At 34.4% G+C, this 17,786-nt stretch overlaps 1 protein-coding gene across 3 annotated transcripts; it reads left to right on the top strand.

The window, feature by feature from the left end:
• Positions 1-8,530: 8,530 nt before the first annotated feature.
• LOC112032792 (YTH domain-containing protein ECT2) lies at positions 8,531-15,075 on the top strand. Of its 3 annotated transcripts, none has more exons than XM_024065560.2 (8): positions 8,531-8,637; positions 10,196-10,258; positions 10,406-10,550; positions 10,639-10,712; positions 10,871-11,347; positions 11,746-12,291; positions 12,381-12,593; positions 13,762-15,075. In XM_024065560.2, exons 2-8 carry the CDS (start codon positions 10,211-10,213, stop codon positions 14,374-14,376), a joined length of 2,118 nt encoding a protein of 705 aa, XP_023921328.1. In that variant the 5' UTR covers positions 8,531-8,637; positions 10,196-10,210; the 3' UTR covers positions 14,377-15,075. The 3 variants fall into 3 exon arrangements, with proteins under 3 accessions (XP_023921328.1, XP_065628747.1, XP_023921327.1); XM_065772675.1 differs by lacking the exon at positions 8,531-8,637 and adding an exon at positions 8,667-8,948; XM_024065559.2 differs by lacking the exons at positions 8,531-8,637; positions 10,196-10,258 and adding an exon at positions 8,667-8,948.
• The last annotated feature ends 2,711 nt before the right edge of the window (positions 15,076-17,786 follow it).

Raw genomic sequence — 17,786 nt, forward strand, 5'->3', positions numbered from 1 at the left:
TGTTTTTTAAATTGAAAATCTATAATTTTCATATTGAGATTGATATTTTGTTGTAGAAATTATAATTATAATTATATATATAAATTATCTGTTAAAAACAATGTTAAAAACAGGAGTAAATTGTATTTTTGTTACCCTTTTATTCTCTAATCTCAAAACATAAAAAACCAAAAAATCAAGAAAAAAGAAGATTAAAAGTTAGGATTTGTAAAAGTTAAACTAACTTTTACATCTTCTATTCATATATCAACTTTTAGATCTTCTATTTTAAATCCAAATGGGATTCTTCTTCCTTTTGTTCTCTTCTTGGTTTACACCACTTTATTTTCAACAAAATGTATAGTGTCAGCTGAGGAACCAAACTTCAAGGGGCCTGATCTTCTGCTTCCATTACTACAAAGGAAGTTACGATGTAAGGAACAATCATTATTGGGCTGTAAGTTACATTGCAACCTAGGGAGGATAGAACCCACATAATGTAATGTAACAGGATATATAAGGGTCCCAACTCCCAAGCACATGTCCAATGTTTTTGGAGCAGTCAACCATGATATTAGAAAAATAGAATTTTTTAGAAAATCAATAATAATAATAATAATAATAATAATAATAATAATAATGTGAGGTTAAGGAAAATGGGATTGATTTAGTGTGTTTTTCTCTCTTTTTTTTTTTCCAGTCTGCGGCCTGTACAGGAGCCTATGGTTATGCAATTGGGGTGGTTTNGGGGGGGGTGTGGGGGAGTTAGTTTATCAGTAATCAATTGTCATGGATGTACTAGATAGGTAGTAACAATTGATGAAAAAAAATCTAAAAAATATATATCCTCCTTAAACTGAACATATGTAGTACTGTTAGGGTCATTTAAACGAACTTTCACATAGCTCATAACTGTATTTTACAAAATAGAACCAAAAATAAAAATTACCTCAATAAGAAAAAGAAAATAAATCCCCCTCTCAACTACCAAAATAAATAAAAAGAGAAAATTACAGTTTGTTCATTTGTGGTTTGTCTGAAAAATACTTTGCCTACATGTGGTTTAAAAATTGATAGTTTCGCCACCTGAAGATTGAAATTAACTTCGTTTGTCTCCCATTACCTATCTCTGTTAAAAACAATGTTAAAAACAGGAGTAAATTTGTATTTTTGTTACCCTTTTATATTCTCTAATCTCAAAACATAAAAAACCAAAAAATCAAGAAAAAAGAAGATTTAAAAGTTAGGATTTGTAAAAGTTAAAACCTAACTTTTACATCTTCTATTCATATATCAACTTTTAGATCTTCTATTTTAAATCCAAATGGGATTCTTCTTCCTTTTGTTCTCTTCTTGGTTTACACCACTTTATTTTCAACAAAATGTATAGTGTCAGCTGAGGAACCAAACTTCAAGGGGCCTGATCTTCTGCTTCCATTACTACAAAGGAAGTTACGATGTAAGGAACAATCATTATTGGGCTGTAAGTTACATTGCAACCTAGGGAGGATAGAACCCACATAATGTAATGTAACAGGATATATAAGGGTCCCAACTCCCAAGCACATGTCCAATGTTTTTGGAGCAGTCAACCATGATATTAGAAAAATAGAATTTTTTAGAAAATCAATAATAATAATAATAATAATAATAATAATAATAATAATGTGAGGTTAAGGAAAATGGGATTGATTTAGTGTGTTTTTCTCTCTTTTTTTTTTTCCAGTCTGCGGCCTGTACAGGAGCCTATGGTTATGCAATTGGGGTGGTTTGGTTGCTGTGTGGGCTGGGATTTGGAATTTTCTTGATCGGGAAGAAAGCCAAGCAATGGCTCTTGGCCATTTATGAAGTATTTGGATCATCATTATTTCCTAATGTTCCTGATGGTCCTGCTCTTCACCATTCTCGCCATGTAAGTATTTCAAAGTGATCCTTAATTCCTTTTTTTTTTTTTTTGTCTGGTCATGTAGATCTTCTATTTAAAAGTTGATACATGAAAAGAAGATATAAAAGTTAGGTTTTAATTTTTATAAAACCTTACTTTTAGATCTTATTTTCCCTTAATTCTTCAATTTTTTTTATTTTTTTTTATTTTTTATGTTTTGAGAGAAGAAAAACATAAAAGGGTAATAAAAATACAAATTTACCCATGTTTTTAATAGATGTGAGTAACAGGAGACAACTAGAGCTAACATCAAGTGAGTAAAGTACCAATTTTTAAACTATAGATAGATAAAGTGTTTTTTGGACAAGCCACAGGTGGGCAAAGTGTAATTTTTCAAAATGAAAAAAAAAAAAAAAAGGATCTTTGCTTATAGTTGAAAATAATGATTGATATATTTTAATTGTGTTTGATACAACACCTTGATTGTGTGTTTGTGTGTTTTTTTTTTTTTTAATTATTTTTTTTTATGACCCTTGTTGAGAAACAAATTTTCAACCAATTACAAATTTCCACATTACTTATTATGAATAAGCCACTTTTTATTTGAAGCTTTCATTTATTTATTTATTTATTTCATGTCTCCTTTTTCTCCAATTCCATCGAACGCAGCAAGTTGATGGATACCATTGATGTAGAACAGACACAATATACTTTCTTAGAGCACCAAGGATGCCGAAAGTTACCGTGCAAGATCAAGAGAGGATGCTAGTAGAAGTCATCTCAGTGATAATGTCGGAATTGCATAAAATTCGTAAGCTGCAGTGTAAAAGGGAGTTATCCGTACTTTTCAATCTTTGAAATAAAGGCGTAAAGCTGTCATGTACTCAATGTATGGAATGGAGCCGGGGAAAGTATTAGTGATTTGTCTTTTGTTACCGACGGACAATTTTTCTTTATTTTATTTTATCCCTCAATTGCACCATTATGAGAGAAAATGATGGGTTGATAAAATTATTCTTTGTTGGGCGTAGAAGAAAACTCGACGAAAAGAAAAGAAGGGTACAGTCTTCTATTCTATACATGTCTATTACTGTGCACTCAATGTATATTTCTTGCTCTCAAAAAATAAATGTACATTTCTTCTTTTTCTTCTTCTTTTTTTTTTTTTTTTTCATTAAATATTTTATTAACAAGAGTACTAGAGAATAGGGTACAAAATGAGTGTCCTCCAAAATTACATCCAAAAGAATCAGAGTATAGGTTAGGCCAAATTAACAACCAAAAAAAAAGAGATTTGAGAGAGACAAACGAGTTAGTACATGGGGGCCCAATAAAAGATGTTTCTGGACCCAGCAATGGTCTTCTTGTGTAATTCTCTGTTTCTTTCGTTGCAATATAAGATGTTTATTTAAAAAAAACACCTTATCAGCGTCTTTAGGGACCCCAATTGAATGATAGTGAATGTGAAAGTCTTACTCTGTTGTTCATCTCTATTAGGATTCACTTTTCTCCAAGGGAAAACAACAATGGGTGAGGTGACTGGTACGGCTATATATATAGTTACAATATCCTTAAATGCAAACACCAATATCCTTAAAAGCTTTGAGTTTGGCTTGGAAAGGGAGGTTGATGGTGATGACCATCTTGAGGGAATAGACGAATACCAAACTCTCTCTCTAAATTCTAACAACCAAAGTAATGGTTGAGTCATTTCGGCCAACTGCAACATCATTATTAATCTTGAGGCCTCCTCTTCTTGCTAGTTTCATCAGCCTTTTTAAGATGAGAAATGAATGGTTATTTTTTACTTTGAAGGTGTCTGGTAGAATAGTTTGAAATGAGAATTTTGTAGTTTGAGATGAGATTTTTGTAGCTTTTTAAAATGTCTGTGGATGAAAAAGTGTGTAAAAATGTGTATAATGTTGTTTAAGATATAAATATGTGTGAGTTTCAATTATTCTTAATCATTTTATTCATTCGTATATATCCACAAATAAGAGAATATACATTTATTAAAATCCAATCCATTACATTTATTTGCAGTTTCTCTCCCAAAGTGTTATACTGTTAGTAGTCACAAGGTTAAAACAGTCCATCTTTTTTTCGTACGTGGAAACTTGTTCATTGAATTTATTTATTTTTTTTTTTTTAGAGTCCCTATGGTGTCTACTCCTGATAATATCTTTTTTATTATCAGATCAAAACACCAGTCAGTTTTTGGTGTAGGCGGAGATTGAATCTTAGATCTCTTATTCAATCATCAGAGACTTTACTAATTGAGTTAACCAGAACTATTGTTCATTGAATTGATTAGTCTTGACAATGGAGAGAAAATTCATTCTTCTGAGATAAAAATAAAGAGAAAATAAAATGAAAAGCCCACCAATTAAAAACAATTGGATTTGGAGCCAACCTTAGTTCCAAGATTGAAGAAAATTAATATGAGCATCGCTACAATGACAGCTACCGGCTGTAATTTTAAACGACAACCATTCAATGACAATCTCCCAAAACAAAGGCACTAAGAGCATTCACAGCAGTGAAATTATCTTTTTAGTTATTTGGCACCACAAAAAGATATTCATTCCATCCCAGTTTGTTTGTCATCTATTCCATTTTGGGATATCCCAAAATATTGTATTGTTTCTAAAAATAAAAATTATTAATTTACTAATGTTCCTATTATATCTCTACTTTATTTTCAAAAATATTTGAATCAAAAACTAACAAATATTTAAAAAATCAATTTAATTGGGTCACCTTTTTAGTTGCCTCATTAAGAATAACTCTTTTTAAAAAAAAGCTGATAAATTTATTTAAGGGTAGTTTTGTAAACTTATACATTTTAATAAAACAGACAAGACAATAAATGATGTTCTCTTAAAAAATTTGATTTTTCAAATATGACAAACAAATTGGAACAGAGGGAGTACTTTATCTATTTTACTTACTCATTTTACAAAACATCTAGCAGCAGCAGATCTATTTTAAATTTCAACAAGATAAAATAATATAAACATCACAATAAAATAATATATCTACTATAATAAAATAATACATCCTACTATCAAAAAAACACCACAAATCAATCAGTGGCACAATCCACAACCATTGCCAACCAAGAACAACCACCCACAACCACCTAATAACAACTAGCAAGCCAAGCACAACTACCCACAACCATTGTCAAAAATCCAAATTAGCCAAAAACCACCACACAAATCACCTTTTCTGTTCAAAGGTAGAGGAATTATAGAACCCAAACCATTGTTTGCACCTTCATTCACCTATATCCAAAATCTACAATTAAACCAACACTAACCCTTTAAACAATTGAAACAATACATAATCAAATTAACTTTCTTTCTTCATTTTTTTACCTTCGAATCAACAGAAGAACAATCCATAAATAGTAGGATCACAATGAACCCCACTAAAAGAACAAAACTTGAATCCATATTTGAAGTCAACCCCACTTGTTTGCACTATACAATGACCCTATTTTCAAATAAATTGAACCCCAAATGTTCAAAACCATTTCTTTGCGTGTACTCTAGCATAAGCTCAGTGCTAAAGAGTTGTGCTTCATGGACATAGACTCAGCTTTGTAACAGAGAAGTCTAAACTCATACATGGTGGGAGAGATGGCTTGGGTCGACGATGAAGTTTGGGCCGGCAATGGAGTTGGGATCAGTGATGGAGCTTGGATCGACAATGAAGCTTGGATCGGCAATGGAGCTTGGATCGACGTTAGGTGAGCAATGAGATGGAGGATTGGGTTTGAACTCATACATGGTGGGAGAGATGGCTTAGGTCTCAGTGACGAGGGAGAGAGAAAAAAAAATGAGAAGGAAAAAGGAGGAAAGAAGAGAAGCCGCGGAGAGAGAAAAAGAAAGAAAATATAATTTTTTTTTTAATGAGAGAAGAGAGAGAGTTAATAAATTTTTTTTTAATAGCTACAGCACCATTGCTGGAGCATGTATTTTAAGTATAAGTGGTGCTAAAAATAGCAATATAGCTATTTAGCACCACTATTGCTAGTGCTCTAATAACGTAAGACTCTAGAAATCCACTTTTTGGTAAAATATAACTAAACACATCCAAACCACTCTTGCATCTAGCTCAATAGTTTGTCCTCAAAATTTAACCATGAACAATGCCTCAAATCTCAATACACTTATTCAGCACTATTCATCAACATATCAATTAAAAAAAAATCCAAACTCTCTCTCTCTCTCTTATATATATGTTTGTGTGTGAATGTGTGTGTGTGCGCGTGCGCACGCACGTGTACAAAGATTAGTTCTAGCTCTCAAGAACAATCGATTTAGTTGTTTTGTTGTCTATGCTGGTTTGTTGATCTATCGCCATTCCATGTCGTCAACATTTTTTTAAAAGTTGACCCTTATAATTTATCTTTATAGGTAATTGCAACACCGTTATAATTTATCTTTAAAAACCTAATGGTGTTGCGATTACCTATAAAGATAAATTATAAGGGTCAACTTTTAATCTACTTTTTTGATGAGCCCAATCTAATCCAAGGTGTTTTGAGTTGGTTTTTCTTGGATTGATGGGTTGAATTATTTTTACCCCTCCTATTTTACTCAGGTTGGTAAGATTTTCAACTTAAGTAATTTGACCCAACTCACACTATTAATTGTTTTAAAAATATATATTTTTTTAAAAAAATTATAAATTTCATTCGTTTTAGATTTTTAAAGCTATTTTAAATTTGTTATTTAATTTATTTTAATATTTTGAGACTTAAATTTTAAACAAAATTTCAATTCAAAACTAATTCTTTTGGACCCTATTCAAGCAACATCAATTTTTTGTAATATATTTTATTAATATAATATCCATTTAATTTTTTTTTTTTGCTATTTTTTTATACTTTATTTATTGTTTCTTAATTTCTTTTACTTTCTTCTCTGTTTCCCTCTTTAAGCGCTACCCATTTTTTTATCTTTTGCCACTGTATCAACACCTATGATGAAGCCAAACATTCTTGGAAAATAAAATAAATTTAGAATGGTCTGTTAGAACAACAAACCAAAGTCAATATCATTGCCTGGTTGAACCAACAATTGTCCCAAAATGACCTAAAGCCATTGTCTCATTCTTAATCAAATCGATTGAAACCAAGCAATGGAGCATCACCTAATAAAACCACCCCAAAAATTGCCGCTACCCAAAACCTTAATTTGAAAACCCACAATTGTAAAGAATGAGGCCTATGGCGAACTAAAAGTTAGAAGCATTGACCCACCTACTGTATCACCGCCCACCACCACAACCTAAGTTACCTAACCTAACAACAAAATTGAGCCCCTCACCTCATAAGCAACAAAACCTTTCCAACCCATAACCTTGGAAAAACCGTTCAAAAAAACATTAACACACTGGAAAACAATAAATACTACAAAATCATATGCGGTCGATTGATTCACCCATGCAAATCTTTCCTTAAAAAAAACCCTCACACAATCCTAGCATTGATTTTGGCATATGAAGATAATTGATATTCCTTGAAACGTTAGTAGGTAGGGAAAATTCTTAGATACTCTCGAAGCATAAATAAATGGTGCTCACTCCTCTCACATACATAATAGACCTCACTATGAATGTGAGAGGAGAGAGCACAATTTTTTGTGCTCCGAAAATATCTAAGCAGGGACGGAACTAGGATTTGTACCTGGGGGGAGACAAAGCTTAAAACCAGAAAAAAAATTATGAAAATAAAAACTAACTTCTATTCATATTCAACAGAATACTACATACAAAATAAGTATTTCTTAAACATTTCGTATTATAAAACACATCAACAAAGTGTAACATACAAAATAAGTATTCCTTATTTTGCGCGTGATTTTTGTTTAGTCCATATATATATATATATATTTAAGGGCAAATCTTAATTTTTTGTATACCAATTTGTATGCATATATTAGTTTTTTTTGGGGGGGGGGGGTGGGGGCATGGCCCCTCAGCCCTAGTGTAGGTCCGCCCCTGTATCTAAGTATTACTTAGTAGGTAGAGGCCCCCAATTTGGAAAGGTGTGGTTGTCATCATCTATACTTGCTTTAACTTCGACCACTTAAGAGCTTTTCTTCCAAGTTTGCTATCTAGTGCCACCATAAGATTGAAAACTTCTACTAGTGCTACCACTCCAAAAAGCAACCTCATGGATGCTTTTCACTACATAATTCTTTATGATTTGTCTTGCCCTCTCTCTTTTCTTCGTGGGGAGAGAGGGAGAGAGAGAATAGAGTAGAAGAAATTGAAAAAGAAAGAAAGAAAGAAAGAAAGAGGATGATACATAGTTAATGAAAAAAAGTTTGGGTGGCTTAAATTGAGTCAAAATTAGGTAATTCTAAAAATAAAAAGTACATCATTTCGAGTTGAGACAAAATCAAAATGCTAGATACCGTTATGGAACAAATGTAAAATTTAAAATATTAAGGGGGGATAAAAATCAAAATTATAAAGAAGGATAATTTCCTTAGCCCTCAAGGCTTCAACATTTAATATTCTGTTCAAATCCTTTGAATGTGAATAAAGAAAACACCACACCCACGCAAAACCCAGGCCCAGTTTTAATAGTCTATCGTGTTACCCAAATCCCCCACCCACTACTACTCTACACACACACACTCACACACACACACACACTCACATACACACACATCACTTCCGAACCCACCATCTCTTCAGTCTCGGGGGCACTTCCGTCACACAATCAAACTCCCCCCCAAAACGCTTCGTATCAGGTTTGCGAATCTCTCTCTCTCTCTTTCCGTTTTCTTACACACACACACACACACACTGTCACCAAAAACCGCCTTTCTTTTCAAGTCTTTCCCCTCTCTCTCTTCTCTCTCTCTCTCCTCTTTCTCCATGGTTAGGGTTTCTTAGCCCCTTCCTTTATCATAAACATGTTGCAGAGAAACCCTTCTTGTTTCTCTAATTTATCAAATTCCTCTCTATCACACCTCTCTAGGTCAACCATGTCCTGATTCAGCTCCTTTTTTCGGTTTCCTTCGTCTCTCTCTCTATATATTTTTTGGCTTTTTCTTTTCTGGTAATACTGTTACTCCTCGCTTTCCTTTTTGTTGTTCTTTGAGTATTATTGTCTGGTTTTTGTTAACTACGAGTATTATAGTGATCTTGTTTTGTAGATTCGTGAGGCTGGTTTTTGTTGTTTTTGTCAATTTTTGTTATATTGCTTTTTAGCTAATTTTGATTTTAATATTTGAAAGTCAAATTCTGAGTGGCTGAGTTGTTTATAATTTCTATTCCACTCTTGTAGTTTAGTTTAGTTTAGCTTAAACCATATATAAAATTAATCTCTCTCTCTATATGCATATTTGTTTGTTTGTGTGTATGTGTATATTTTACTACTTTTTCTTTTTGTGTTTTGGTATTGCTAGTTTGATGATATGGGAGCTAGCTTAAGACTTGTATTACTGTTTTGGGATTTATCCAAGTTGAGGGAACCAAAAAAGGTTAAGACCAAAAATAACATTAATAGATGTAGTGAAAAATGATATGTCAATAAAGAAGGTAGAGAGAGTGCGGCGTTGATTATGATAGAGTGACGAAAAATAATCTGTGGCCAACCCCTATAACCCCAAAGTTAGGCTTGTAGTATTATTGTTTTTGGGATTCGCCAGAGTGAGATGGTTCAAGTTGACAGAACGAAACAAGGTAGAGAGACTTAAAATAATGTGTAGAAGTAGTAAAGAAAAGGACATGATAATTAAGAAGGTGACAATGTGTGACTTTGGATAGGATAGAATGACGGAAAAAACATGTGGTTGACCCTGATTTGTTTGTTGAGGATCTATAGCCGACTCCAAAGTTAGGGTTGGTTGGTTGTTGATTTATTATTGTTTTGGGGATTCATAAATAGTTTTTGCGAGAATAGCTTCTTTAGTTGTAGTGGTAGTACTGGACAATACTCTTTGTATGATGGGTGTATTTAAGCTTATAAGTTGATCTTTAAAGTGTGAGTAAGTTCTTTCATGTGCTATTGAGGGATAAAAAATCTAAATTATTTCTCTAAAGAAATATTTCACAGATCTATTTGGTGGTATCCGTTCTAGCTTTTCCCTTACTTTGGCGTTGAGCTTCTTTTGGTGACTTGCTGCTTGGACAGTATGTTATTCGTTGTTAAAGTAGAACTCATTAATGTTTCAAATAAAATGTTGTCTGTGGTTCACTGCTGTGAATCTGGCCAGTGTAGTTTTGTCTTAAGGCGTGTTTTGTACAGCAGTACCATGTCGAACTGTAGTGTGTGCTTACAATCGTTTTATTCCACTTGTATAGGGTGGCAGTCCTGGAATGGAAATGTATAATGTTTCTGAAAATGGAAACACAGAGACTTATCTGGTACTTTTTTAGTCATTGCTTGACTTTAATTGAACCATTGTTCAAATGGTCACATGAAACTTGGTTTTTGTATCTTTTTTATTTTAATTATTTATTTATATTTCTTCCACTGAGTTGTCAATAACATCTCCATCTATTGAATTTTAGATTCAAGGTACCGAAGCAAGCCCACATTTGACAAGTCCACTTCTCGAACAAATTGAAACTATGTACAACGAAGCGGCACCTGAGTTTGTTGTTGATCAGAGCATGTATTATCCTACTGCCACCAACTATGGGTATTATTGTACAGGTAAAACTTAAATGCTCTACTTTTCAAAGGACTTGTGTTGTGTTTGGTAGTGTCTTACTTGTGCATCTTGTTCCTTAAATGTACTCAGGATTTGAATCACCCGGTGAATGGGAGGACCACCATAGGATTTTTGGTGTAGATGGTCCAGATATCCAGTACGCGGTGGGTGAAAACTCTCATTTCTCCCTCTATCTCACACACACACACACACTTTCTCCCTCTATCTCTCACACACACACACACACACACCAACCATGTGTAGTTCCTTTATGTAACTTGTCATTTGTGGCTATTCTGAACTTCATATTTCTCTGCTTCAGGGTGTGCATAATGAAAGTCCCCCTTATGTATATTATCCGCCTGGCTATGGATATGCACAGTCTCCATACAACCCATACAATCCTTACATACCTGGTGCTATGATAGGAGACGAAAGTCAGATTATTGGGGCTCCACAATATTACCTTATTCCCTCTTATCAGAACCCTGTTTCTCCACCTGCTTATGTTCCTCTTGTCGTTCAACCAGATGCCGTCCCTAGTAGTTCAGTCGACTCCTCATATGATACTGGTGTATCGATGAATAGATTTGATGCAAGAGGTTTAAAACATAACTTCAGTTCAGCTACTGGAGCCTTTCCTAGGAACTCCCTGAAATCCGTTTCAAATCAGACAAATTCCCTGTCCAGAGTTTCAGAAGGACCAAGAGCTACTGTTGGACCAAGCAAGCAATCTGTGATGCATGGGAGTGTTTCTGCTGGTAGTTTTGCCCCTCCAGCTTCATCACATGTTCTTCAGGTATGATTTTTCTTGCTTTAGTCCAGGTATAAATATTTCCAACCCTACAACACCCCTCCTTCCCCCAACAAAAGCAACCTTTGTGGTGGCTGGGTGTGGGTTGGGGTTGGGGGTGTCCTTGTCACCCCCATGGTGTTGATCTGTTCCATAAGGATATACACCCAAAATTTGGAATCTACTATTTGGTAGTTGCCATCCTTGGGGGTGAGTTAGATCAATAATAAACATTAAATATGATGAAAGTATCTTGAGAATTTGTCTAATTGTCAAGTTAAAATTATCTATTGAAGTTGTGAAACTGTTGGCACTCCTATTATTGGGGCTTTTTGTAGGATTTTTAATATTTATTTTAATGTTAATTTTTATTATAGTTTTTGATTTGTTATTTGCGTTGACAGGGTAGAAGTGCCTCTGGCTCAATTCCAGCTGTAGATAACATTTCCAATGGAAAGGTTCTATCTCATCATAATCAACTGAAAGTGACACTTCCAGCTGGTAATGGTTTATCAGACTTCGGATCAAGTGCCTACGGACAGGGTGCAGGGGCTAAGATTCGGCCCAAGATCCATGTTGGTAGAGCACTGAATGATGTAACTGGTGGCCCAGATGCATTGGTTGAGCAGAATCGGGGCCCTAGAACCAACAGATCAAAAAATCAACTGGCTGTCAAAGCCTACACAAGCAAGGCAGGAGATGGTAATGCACATGGAAACATTGTTATCTATACTGATCAGTATAACAAGGAGGAATTTCCAGTTGATTATGTGGATGCAAAGTTCTTTGTAATAAAATCATACAGTGAGGATGATGTACATAAGAGCATTAAGTATAATGTTTGGTCATCTACACCCCATGGAAACAAGAAGTTGGACGCTGCTTATGAAGATGCACAGAGAATGGCTGCAGGGAAGCCTAGAGGCTGCCCTATCTTCCTCTTCTTCTCTGTGAGTTTTATTATTCTCCAAGTTGGCTATTCATTAGCTGTTTTTTCTTGTTTTGTTGGGTCATACTCATGTTAGATTGTTTTGTACAGGTTAATGCAAGCGGTCAATTCTGTGGTGTTGCAGAGATGGTTGGCTCAGTTGACTTCACTAAGGATATGGATTTTTGGCAGCAAGATAAATGGAGTGGGAGCTTCTCTGTCAAGTGGCACATCATCAAAGATGTCCCAAACACCAATTTTAGACACATTATCTTAGAAAATAATGAGAACAAGCCAGTTACTAATAGCAGAGATACACAAGAGGTATGTCCATCTATTGGGTTTGCTGTGTTGCACTTTTTTTTTATGAAATATTCTGAATGCCGTTAGAACTTTCTTTTTTCTTTTTGAGTAGGACATCATGAACTCCATGACCTCACTTATTCAAGTAGTTTGTTCTTGTTTGCACTGTTGGCTTAATTTTAGTTGGTTTGCACTATGTATAAGATATTAAGATAAGATGAACCTTTCATAGACTAACATGGTAACATGGTTTATAAATTATTTGAGTGATAGATGAACATGTCATTATTGCTTTGAATGTTGTAGAAAATTCTCATTATATAAGTTTACTCTGCTTTCTGAGCAATATTTAAACATCGACTCTATTGGGTGTTGGGTATTCCTTTTTTACCGTTTTACTGTATTAGGCTATTCCTTTTTCTACCATTCTACTGTATTAGGCTATTCCTTTTTCTACCATTCTACTGTATTAGGCTATTCCTTTTTCTACCATTCTACTGTGTCAGGAAGAATACATGTAATAAGTTAGGTGAAATTTATGATTTAAGAGTCTTCACTAATGTTCTTTCACCCCCCCCCCCCCCCCCCCCCCCCTCCCTCCCCTTTTCCAATCTTCTTCACAATTTTTATCAAGTCTCTTTAATTATGGCCAATTTGAGTAAAATCATGTCAAACCATATTCTATTATGGTTTCTGCAATGGCCTTTGGCTATGCTCTGATAGAGAATCTGATGCAGCAACAGCGCTCTGAGGTTGCAAGAATAAGAAAAAGAGGAATAGCATAATCCTAGGCTTGACCGCCTAAGGTTGCCTGGCCTCACCACTGAGCTATGATAGAGTTAACTGGAGGAAACAGTCCTAGATATAATGGAGGACATTCCTCTATTCTCTGTCAAGCTTCTTAATTTATACAGATATAAATATAATGGAGGAAACAGTCCTAGATAGAGCTAACTGGGACAATGTGATTGGTGTAGTAAGTAGTAACCCAGGTAGTTAGGACATGGCTTGGTTGAGTTGCAATATACAACTTTTCCTGATTTGAATTACCCTGAATTTGGAGCATGGGGTTGGTTATTTGAAATTGGATTTTTGCAATTATTTCTAGCTTCTCTTTTTTTTCCCTGCAAATTAACATTTATTACACCCTTGCCAAGTTATTTGTTAAATGATTATTGTTCATCTGCAGATCATGTATAAGAAAGGCCTTGAGATGTTGAAAATCTTCAAAAATCACACATTGAAGACCTCATTACTTGATGATTTCATTTACTATGAAAATCGTCAGAAAATCATGAAGGAAGAGAAATCCAGGTTGCTTATCAAGAGCATAGAAAGTCCATATTTTGTACCTTCATTGGATCCCCCTCTTAGGCTTAATCGTGTTGTTGAGCTACTTCCAAGTGAAGATGAGAAAACTATCAAGCCTAACGATGGCCTGAATAACTCAATAAAGACTGGAGTCGCAGCTCCTGAGCAGGTTTCTAATTCTGATGTCCCCAACACAAAATTTTTAGATGGAAATGCCAAGCACATGACAGTTGGGGCAAAAGATGACATAGTATCTACTTTAAAGATTGGTTCACTCACCATAAACCCAAAAAAGGCTGAACCTAAGCCCTTGCCTTCTTCTGCAATTGCTAATAATGAATCTGTTGACATTGTCACAGTAGGCTCAGTTCCCATCAAAGTTAATGGATTTGCCGAATCTGGTATTCTAACAGTTGGTACTATTCCACTTGATCCCAAAGCACTTAAGCTTGACAAGGGGGGTGCTTCTGTTAACATTGGATCCCAACGTTAATGATGCAGAGGTTTTTCATGGCATCATTATTTTGGGAGTTTTTTTTTTTTGTTGGAGGATCTACTATTCTGCAGGAAGGATTAATTGTCGGCATGAGTATATTGTACTCAGTCGTGGTTATATGCATTGGTAAATTGAATGCTCGTTTCTGATCATCTTGATTGTTTTTCAAGCCCTCCTCAACATTTGCTGCGGTTGTTTTGATCCACACTTATACTGATGTCTTTGGTTTTTTGTGGGGGTCTAGTTGTTGCCCTGCTCCAATCAAGTCGAAACACAGTGTAACCCTTTCTTTTGCATTTCATCAATATATTCAAGATTAAAAAGAATTTTCTTTGTTGGGCACTGACTCCATTTCTGCTGGAAAGTAATACCCGTTAAGACCATCTGCACCTCTTTTTGCTTGTTCTGTACATCTAGTGAATTGTTTTCCATTTTTCAATAGCATTTGACCTGCACCATGTGGTCTGTCGGTGGGAATCTTGGGCTGGCTCAGCCTTGAGACAGAAAAGAGACTAGCCTATGGTTCATTTAATTGAGCCCTATCGGCCCTGTGCTCCGCTTTATCATTCAAGATGTCTAGGGACCAATTGTTTAGTAACTTTAATCACAGTTGTTGATATGGTGTGATTGATGAATAATTAAAACAATGTGAATTTTAGTAATGAGTCAAGTGAAAGTGACTTATTCCTATTTTAATTGGTTTGCTTGCTTGGTTTCATATTTTTGGTGGTAACGTGTTGTAAAGTACTCGAGAAAGTTTACGGACACAATTGCACAATTCTTACCACAACTTGGACATGTGAGATTGCAAATGATGGAGAAAAAATAGTAAGTTCATATGAAAGTGATGGTTCATCAATCATAGCTGCACATTTTATCAAATTATACCACAATGGAAGAATTGAATGCTCCATTTGTTTTAATGTAATATGTTTCTACATTTGAAAATTTTTTTAGGTGTTTGGTGTAACAAATTTTTTTATTTATTTTATTTATTTATTTTATTTTATTTTTTTAATTTTAAGTATAAACCATCAAAACAGGTATCTCCCAAGTCCCAGCCACCATTGCCAGCTCTAGCCACAAGACCAGTGGACCAACTCATTGAACTGGTAGTCCCGGCCACTAGAGCAATGACCTGGCCCATTGGATCGGCGGCCCCAACCACCATATCTACAGCTTGGGCCACTGGACTGGTGACTCTGGTTAGCCAGTCCTAAACTACTAGATGGGGAAGGAGATTTACTGTATGTTTTTATAAAATATTTTAATAAATGTTTTTTATATAATATTTTACAAAATTGAACAAAAGATTTTAGGGGTTAACAGAAAATATTTTTAAGTTTAACCAAATCTTACAATGAAATAAACACAGTAAAAAATGTAAAATCGGTAAAAAAAAACTGTAAAATGTTACAGCAAAACAATCGGAGTGCAAATAACTAATGTTAGTCTAGTCTTTGATATTATGAACTTGAGAAATTCTCAAAAATAAAAATAAAGGTTGTGGAAACTGGAAACCACTTGGGAAAAGATGAGTTGTTCCAACTTCCAAGAGCTCTGTACATCACGTCAGTACAAAACAAAAATATGACATTATTATTGCGGATTGGCTCCAAAACCCAATGATATTAAAACGGGAAGCCGTTTTGTTGTCCCAAAATACAGGGGAAAAGAAAAAAAAAAAAAACCCTGAGAGTGGTGTATTATGCATACTGTTATGAACAAAGTTTCTCTCCAAATTAGTTTAGAGAAAAATCTTACAAACTTATCATATATATTTATATTAAGTGTGAATTTTGAAAATCTAACCGTTAGATTGCATGTTCTTATTACATCCTTAATGCCTATAAAATTTCAAGAAAATCAAAAATCAATTGCTATGTAATCAAATAAATGTTATAATTTTAAGTTTTTGTAATTTAAAGTTGTATATAAAAAATATATTAATTGATCAAATAGTAAATAATATCTGATTTGAACGAAATTTGATATTCATGTTAAGAACATAATGAGTATGAAATTCAACTATTAGATTTTCAAAATTCACATCTAAAAAAGAAATATATAAGAAGTTTGAAGTGTTTTTACCTCAATGTAGTATACACCAATATAGGCCAAGCAAGTTCAACTAAACGGAATTCAGCACCAAAAAAAAAAAAAAGAAGAAGAAGAAGAAGAAGGGGGAAGAAGGTACAATTAAACGGAAAAAAAAGGGAAAAAAAAAAATCGCCCAAACATAAATAGTACTAAAAATATGGGTCAAACAAGTACAATAAGTGAAAAAATAGTCAATAACTCGATTCAGCCAAAAAAAAAAGTACAATAACTCGAGTGTTTGTTTGGTTTCACTTAATTTTTAAAATTTATTTAGCTTATTTAACTAGGAGCAATTTTATATAACTCCATTATAATTTATGTGTAATTATATTTTTATCCAGTTTATTTTTTAAATTAAAATAAAACAATAAATTATCCCAGATACACCCCAATCATTCATGAACATGAACAACTTGTTTGCAAGGAGCAATTTTTTTTTTTTTTTTTTTTTGGGAGAAAGAATGCAAGGAGCATCTAATCATGGCATATGTAATTCATGCATTAGAGTCTGACTCTACCTTTCTTTAGCAGGACAAGTGGAATGTAGGAGTCACAATTCTCTTGATTGAAAGATGTTTAAAAAAATAGTAGATAGAGAGAATAAAAAGCTGTAGGGTTGGTTTTTGTGGCCCAAGCCCAAAGACAATTAATTTGTAGAGTATGGGTGAAAGAGCTAGATTGAGTATGAGATTAATAACAACGGATCACTGCTTTCAAACACAAGCTGACATTAATTTGTACGTAAACTTTGATAATCCGAAGAGCTACACTATTAGTTTATCTGATGAATCAAAATCCTAGGGTTACAACCAAGTTTTTTTTTTTTTTTTTTTGCCCTTTGTTAGGAGCTTCCTTTCTTTATATAGTCACTTTTGTCCTCATCTCCATCGTCCACGTATTCCTCATCCATGAGTTTGCTGTAGTACATGTCACGTCAGACATCTTCTTTTAGCTCTGTATGAGTGGCGGTAGGTTAGGATGCACTGTTCAGGGGTCTTCTCCACATAAATGCGACCAGAAAAGCTGTTGCAGTGCATTAAATACGGTGGCAGCAGCTTTCCCCTTAGATATTTCTCCATCCTTATCGTTCCATGGCATGCTCAGAGTTTATCTCGATCAGGTGAAGTCCTTGGAAGGTCATTCTGGCCTTTCACACATTCAATTGATCTATGATATCGCGTCAGAGGATTACAACCTCTTCGGACAGGAGATGTCCTCTTCGGACTGTGATAATTCTTCATCTTGAAGGTCCCACTTCCAGCCGGGCCCTATCTTCTTCATCTTCCTCTTCTCGGACGCAAAATAGC

This window comes from Quercus suber, unplaced genomic scaffold (genome assembly GCF_002906115.3).
Source record: "Quercus suber isolate HL8 unplaced genomic scaffold, Cork oak 2.0 scaffold_62, whole genome shotgun sequence".
Lineage (NCBI taxonomy): Eukaryota > Viridiplantae > Streptophyta > Magnoliopsida > Fagales > Fagaceae > Quercus > Quercus suber.

Excerpts from the sequence above, each read along its gene's own strand:
- LOC112032792 (XM_024065560.2), top strand. The coding sequence starts at position 10,211 with ATGGAAATGTATAATGTTTCTGAAAATGGAAACACAGAGACTTATCTG. Across the intron at positions 10,551-10,638 it reads CTATGGGTATTATTGTACAG|GATTTGAATCACCCGGTGAA; the intron begins GTAAAACTTAAA and ends AAATGTACTCAG. Across the intron at positions 11,348-11,745 it reads CTTCATCACATGTTCTTCAG|GGTAGAAGTGCCTCTGGCTC; the intron begins GTATGATTTTTC and ends TTGCGTTGACAG.